Genomic DNA, 7,500 nt, shown 5'->3' with positions numbered 1-7,500 from the left:
ATGCAATTTTACCTAACAAATAAATGTAAATCAGGGGAAATGCTAAGTATAGGGACCGAGCTCCTGAAGGGAGGAATAGAAAATAGACATTTCAAAGGTTTTTTTCTCAAAATCTAGCCGTACGACCAGCTGTAAAATACATTCCCTAGAACCCTCATTTATTTGTTGTTGTAACTAACCGTCACCAATTTCGTTATCAATTGATGAATAGTAAACATGTCATACCCCACTATGGCAAGCCATTTGTAGCAAAATTTAATCTTAGATATATATATATGTTCAATCCTTTAAATAAAGGTTTAATTTAAAGTCATGAAAAGCATTCAATGCAATCCTATCCTTAAATTCTGTATGCAATGCAATACCGCAAATATTGCTTCAATCCAATCCTTAAATTTTATATGTAATGCAATACCACCAATATTGATTCAATCCAATCCTTAAATTTTATATTTAATCCGATACCACGAATATTGATTCAATCCAATTCTTAAATTTTATATGTAATGCAATACCACGAATATTGATTCAATGTAATCCTTAAATTTATATGCAATCCGAAAATATATGTTCAAACTTCCTGGGACGAGCGCGGCCATATAGAACCAGAGTAAACTGTGCAAGGTATAGAACAAAAGATGGCAGCAGAGTGAGAAGAATAATTTGACATAGAAGTTGAGTTTCCAAAATTTCTAGGAGAACTTGTGGATAGAACCGAGACAATATTTGAGAACTTTGACACAGAAGCTGCAGAAACGAAGGCCAAAGTTCTTGATCAAACAATTAGCCTGCTTAGGTCGATGAAAAAGTGTTGCAACCCTAGACACGAGGGACAAGGAAAATCTCGATTCCATCGCAGGGGCCTTAGTAGATGTGCTTAATGTGCTTCGTCGCCGTGTTGGTCAGCGGCTACTCGCACGGTCATACGTAGGGGAACGTCCTTATAGAGCCGCCATATTGTATGTATTACTACGAATAAAGGAAGTTCTGTTACTAATACCGGCTCCCAGACTTGGTGTCAGAAGTGGGGAAACACGATGGCGAACCTTAAAAGACCGGAGCTCAAACTTGTGGGAAATGTGAGCGAAAATTTCAAAAACTTCGAGTTACGATTCAACGATTACTGCGTACAAGCCGATTACCACGACCTCGCTAAAGATCCTGTTGCAGAACGAGCCGCTCATTACAAGAGCCCTCTACTAGAAATTTCAGCGTTACGATCTGCACTTCCAGATGAAGCTTTGTCCGTGGTCTGATACACAATCGAACCTCAAATTCCAGACGAAGATAATGAGAAACCCTGGATTTGGATGGATAAACTACGAGCCCATTACACAGGCAGCACAGGAAGTTCACTCCTGACCGATCGATACAAGTTCTGGACCTCTTCACAAGGCCTTCACGAGTCCATTCAAGGGTGGGAAGTTAAGGTGAGACACGCTGGCAGCCTATGTGGCTATGGCGATCTTAGTGATGAACTTTGTAGAGACAAATTTATATTTGGGTTGAGCGAGGATAACATACGTATGGAGTTGCTTAAAACACATGTAAAACCTGACAACTCTGAGAAGGCCCTGTCCGATGTAGTCGCCGAAGCGAGAGCTATTGAGTCCGCCAAGCAGACAAACAAGTTAATTGCAAATTCGTCCAAAGGAATCGACGAACATGTCCACTAGACAGGCCTTAGACACAGTCAGATGAAACTTCGCAGGGAGCCTGGTACCTGTTTTGGTGTGGAGATCGGCGTGGTCCACATCCACGGAAATTATGTTCAGCTAATGGAAAGACCTGCACCAGCTGTGGTGGAAGTGACCATTTTGCTCGTGTCTGCCTAGAAGACCGCAAACTTCCAAGCCCCAGTATCAGACCCACTTGGAGACCACAAGTCAGAGGCCTTCAGGGCAGCCAGAAACGTGACCCACGTACAAACTTCCGACCAAGAGACCTGCATTACACCGAGATGTATGCCACAGCAGAGGACCACGCATCCTCCTATGACCAAGATCACGACTATATATACTCTTTGGGCACACAAGTTCACAGCATTGCATCCGTCGAGAAGTCAAAACGATATTTCACAAACCTATCACTTTCAGCGACGGGCCGGACCTTCAAGCAATTAAAGTTCCAAATAGACACTGCAGCAACCTGCAACACCATGGCTGCCAGCACCCTGCGCTCTTTCTTCCCAGACGCCAAAGTAAAGCACTCCCCCTACCGCCTACATCCCTATGGAAACTCCAAGCCACTTCATCCTGTTGGTCAGGTGGAACTCTTGTGCGAAAAGAACAACAAGTTTGACACCCTTATTTTTCAAGTCCTGCCAGACTCCTGCATTGGCATCAAGCCAGCACTTCTGTCTGGCAGTGACAGCGAAAAACTGGGCATAATTAGAGTGCACGCGGACGAGACTCATTCCCTTCAGTCATCAGCAGACCACAATGCGAGTACCAAACACTATGACCCTCCTGGCACACAACAGTATACAGTACCATGCGAAAACCAGGTGAACCCTAAGGCATACAACCATCTCCAGCAACTCCACGAGACCACAGCCAGCCCGTGCAATCCACCACCATCACCTTCGGCTCCAATTACTATTCCTTCAAACCGCCGACTTCCGCCGCCAGGCCAGCTGCAACTTCAGGACATCATACGCCAGTATGCTGACACATTCTAAGGCCTTGGCCGGCTTGGTCCACCTGTACACTTTCAGATTGATGACAGTGTCCAGCCCGTTCAGATGCCAGTCCATCGAATACCGGTAGCGAAAAGAACAAAAGAGAAAGAAGCCTTAGATCGTTATGTGCAGGCAGACGTCTTGGTCAAAGTACATGAACCAACCCCATGGTGTTCGAGTGAATTAATAAGAGAGACACCCAAAAAATTCCGCGTATGCAGCGATCCAAACCAGACAGGAAATAAGGCCATCTAGCGTCCGAAACATCAAATGCCCACGCTAAATGAACAGCTTCATAAGCTTAGCGCAGCCAAGTGCTTCTCTCTAGTGGACGTTAAAGAAGGCTTCCTCCACATTCCCCTAGATGAGGAATCCTCATGGATGACAACCATGCATACCTCATACGGCAAATACAGGTGGCTCCGTCTCCCATTTGGTATTACTAGTGCGCCAGACGAGTTTCAAATGAGGTTGACATCTGCATTGGAAGGCCTGGATGGAATAATATGTATAGCCGATTACATCCTTGTGTATGGGGAGGGCAACACCTTCGAGGAAGCCCAGGCAGACCATGACCGAAGATTCATCGCCTTACTGGAACGTTGTGACCAAAAATCCATCAAGCTCAACGCGGGCAAACTGCGCTTTAAGCTTAAAGAGGTCAAGTTCATGGGCACAATTATCTCGGATAATGGTTTGAAACCTGACCCAGACAAAGTAGCGGCAATAACACAGATGGCCACACCGCAGAACAAACCAGCACTCCTTCGCTTCATAGGCATGGTTAACTATCTTTCGCCCTTCTGCCCCAACCTAAGCTCTGTGATTCAACCCTTACGCATGTTGACCCAGGACGCTGTACCATTTTCATGATCCATGGCTCAAGAAAAAGCCTTCAACAAGGCCAAACAACTGATTTCGTCCGTCCCAGTCTTAGCCTATTATGATCTTCGGAAACCAGTTGTCCTCCAGACGGATGCCAGTGATAATGCTGTCGGCGGCGCCCTTTTACAGCCCAGTGATGACGGCAAACTACAACCAGTTGCCTTCACCTCGTCAAGCATGAATCCTACAGAGTGCCTAGCAATCTGCAACTGCTTCCAAAAGTTTGACCAGTGGCTGTATGGCAAGACTGACATTGCAGTCCACACAGATCACCAGCCATTAGAAACCATTATGAAGAAACTACTGAACAAGGCACCAGCCCGCTTACAACGAATGCTTATGAGATTACAGCCTTACCAGTTCACAATAACGTACAAGAGAGGACCGACTCTCTACCTGGCAGACACACTCTCTCGCGCAGCCCTACCCAACCCCATCACAGCCCGAGTACGGGACTTTGATGTTTTCAGAATGGAGATGGAGTCCGATTACAACACACGGAATCCGAGACTAACGGAGATCACTGAAAACCACCTACATGAGGAAACCAGCAAAGACACCACACTGAACACCTTATACAACGTCATTGTCAAAGGGAGGCCAGCAGACAGAGCAAGCATCCCCGAGTATCTGCGACCCTACTGGACTTATAGGGACGAACTGTCAGTGAAAAATGGCATCATTTACAAAAGCGCCCAAGTTATGGTACCTCACTCGATGCAAAAGGACATGCTTTGCAAGATCCACGCCAACCGCTTTGGTGGAGAATCGAACATACGTATGGCACGTGAAGTCCTCTTTTGGTCCGGCATGCGAAAGTCCATCCAAGACATGTGTGATGCGTGTAGTACTTGCGCCCAGTATGGTCATTCTGCACCAAAAGAACCAATGAAATCCTTACCAATCCCAACAGGTCCCTGGCAGATAATCAGTCAAGATCTCTGTGAGCTGGAAAAGCAAAGATACCTAGTGACTGTTTGCCATTTCTCTGACTGGATTGAGGTAGACAAGCTAGAAGATACCCTTTCCTCAACAGTCATTGACAAAACAAAAGCGCACTTCGCGAGATATGGTGTTCCGGCAATCTGCCACACTGATAACGGTCCACAGTTTATCAGTGAAGACTACAGGAAGTTCTCTGTCGAATACGGATTTAGGCATACCACATCATCCCCTTACCACCCTAAGGGTAACGGAAGAGCAGAGGCTGCCGTCAAAGTTGCAGAATCCATGTTAAAAAAGTCTGATGACTTCCACAGCGCCATGCTGATATACAGAAACACACCACCTCAAGGTCACACCTACTCACCAGCCCAGCTCATGCTGCTACGACGCACCAGAACCACACTCCCCACCACCGATCAACTCTTGAAACCCACCATGCTAAACTTTGAACTCGATGAGGCGGAGATCTCCAAGAAAAGACGCGATAGCAAGACCTACTACGACAAATCAGCTAGTGTAGAACAAAGACCACTCCTCAGTGGTACCTACGCTTACGCCAAACCACCTCCGCACCAGCGTAGGAAACCATGGATCTATAGAGAAGTGCTCACTCATGAAAACCCTCGGTCTTACACAATCCGCACTGCTCAAGGCCGCACGATTCGAAGGAACAGAGTCCACCTGAAGCCTGCTGCCGCGCCCTCCTGCTACCATCCCCGAGCAGCAGTCGAAGCAAGCACACCTCATACATCCGCTTCCCAGAAACTATCAGCCTTGTCTATGAATATACAAACACTTAATATGTAGCTCTCTCATCACCCTATTATGGACACTTGAGTATAGGATACCCGCTGTACTGGTTCCAGGCTCCGGGGTTTAAGTTATAGTTTGTTTTGCCTCCTCGTCTCTTTCTTTTGTTATTTTGTAAAGGGGGGAGATGTTGGTCAGCGGCTACTCGCACGGTCATACGTAGGGGAACGTCCTTATAGAGCCGCCATATCGTATGTACTACTACGAATAAAGGAAGTTCTGTTACTAATACCGGCTCCCAGACTGCCGGACTATCACTCCGTCTACTGTGGCTGCGGATTCAAGGTTGCATAGACGGATTTTCTAGAAGAATAATGTCCCTATAATGTAGTCCCAATAATAGAGCCGAAACAGGTCTGGGATTGTAAAGGAATGTTGTCGTAAGTAGCGTGTGTATGTGTCTGGAGAGAATTCAAGTGAGTTCAAGTGAGTTTGGGTTCGATTCCCACCTGGGTCAGAGATTTTTCTCTGTCATAAGGTGTTGCATAAGAAGTTCCTGATGCTTTGGATCAACGAAGGTTCTTCATCCATCATATGCACACAGTAGCGTTGGCCTCAATCAAGATACCAAAGTGAGTTTGGCCATAGCCTGCATACCCCACGGAAACGCTTGCTACGCAGGCTAGTTTGGCCAAGGCACATTGTACTTCCTGCGCTGTATGGTAGCACCCCATCTCAAGGCATTATTTTCGGGATCTAGCTTCGCCAACCTTTGTCTGACTCTTCGACGTTGAATCCCTAACCCAATAGATTTCACGTAACCGGCTATTATGTTTCATCAAGACGCACTCCCATGGTTGTTTATGTAATCTTCAATGATCCGGTCGGGTCTTTCATCAGGTAATGTGTTCAAAGCCCCTCATATCCTTTAAACCATACTCTGCTACTCATCTGTTAACTGTCCACCTCGAAACTCCAAGTGAATTCCCAGTGAATTCTCCAAGTGAATTCCCAGTCCTCGCAGTTCTTCTAGCATCTCAACAGGAATTTTGAGAGATGGTCTCCCGGGATTTTTTCCTTTATCCCTATGTATCGTACCTGAATCCGCAGCCACAGTAGACGGAGTGATAGTCCGGTGACGAAGCACATTAAGCACATCTACTAAGGCCCCAGCGATGGAATCGAGATTTTCCTTGTCCCTCGTGTCTAGGGTTGCAACACTCTTTCATCGACCTAAGCAGGCTAATTGTTTGATCAAGAACTTTGGCCTGCGTTTCTGCAGCTTCTGTGTCAAAGTTCTCAAATATTGTCTCGGTTCTATCCACAAGTTCTCCTAGAAATTTGGGAAACTCAACTTCTATGTCAAATTTTATGACTTTAATTTTATGACTTTAAATTAAACCTTTATTTAAAGGATTGAACATACATATCTAGGATTAAATTTTGCTACAAACGGCTTGCCATACCCCACCTAACAAAAAGGTAAAATGCACATGAAAAAAAGTAAAATAATAATCATTATTATTATAAGAGGGATACGAAGTTTATCTTCTAGGGCTGATAGCATCTCGCATTCGTTCGCTGCGCTCACTCGTGAGAAATGCTATCAGCACTGGTTGATAAAATTCGTATCCCCGCGGCCATGTAATATCCTCTATTTTTAGAACTTAAAGCCTTTTTTTTCTGAATTTATCTTCACCATAAGAGTAGTCATCTCATGTGATATGTCAAGTGATTGGTACTGAATGGCGACGTCAGGGCAATCAATTCGCTAACGATCCTGTTTCCTGTTCATTATTGGTGCTTCTTTCATCGCCTAACTTGCCCCTTATGTTTCACAGCTGGACCAGTCCGGTCTTGGTATTTCTCCCGAGGCTTTTTTCAAGAACACTTCGTTTCACGGAAAGGTGGGTTAATGTGGGCAATGAAGATTGAGGTGCACTTAGCAGCAGATTAGTTGGGTCAGTCGAGAATGCACGGGACTTTCGTTCAGGGGGACGCTGGTTCAAACTTTCTCCAAACCAATACTCGAGATTAATCCCTAAAAACTTCACACTTCACACGTAAATGACCGCGGCAACGTATAAATTACTTTTCTAGCAATAAGTGTTTTGATCACTTAATTATCATGAGGAGGTGCTTAAGCCAACAAGTCCTTGTTTCCAGTTTAAAGCACTTATGAAATTTTAAGCGCAAAATTTGTTACTGTAATAAGTGCATTTTTAAACTTTGTTTTTGTC

General features: G+C 45.2%; 1 protein-coding gene and 1 pseudogene across 4 annotated transcripts in view; both read left to right on the top strand.

Annotated features, from left to right (window-relative positions):
- LOC137997605 (endothelin-converting enzyme homolog) overlaps positions 1-7,500 on the top strand; it is a 71,489-nt gene that overhangs the window by 33,052 nt on the left and 30,937 nt on the right. For all 4 annotated transcript variants that reach the window (XM_068843682.1, XM_068843685.1, XM_068843684.1 and 1 more), the window contains one exon: positions 7,102-7,167. In XM_068843682.1, coding sequence (XP_068699783.1) covers positions 7,102-7,167 — 66 coding nt within the window. The remainder of the gene's footprint in view (positions 1-7,101; positions 7,168-7,500) is intronic.
- LOC137994280 (uncharacterized) lies at positions 1,311-5,317 on the top strand (annotated as a pseudogene).

The sequence above is a fragment of the Montipora foliosa genome, chromosome 3 (genome assembly GCF_036669935.1).
Source record: "Montipora foliosa isolate CH-2021 chromosome 3, ASM3666993v2, whole genome shotgun sequence".
Taxonomy (NCBI): domain Eukaryota; kingdom Metazoa; phylum Cnidaria; class Anthozoa; order Scleractinia; family Acroporidae; genus Montipora; species Montipora foliosa.
Note: the sequence above shows the minus strand (reverse complement) of the source record. Positions and strands in the feature narration are given on the sequence as shown.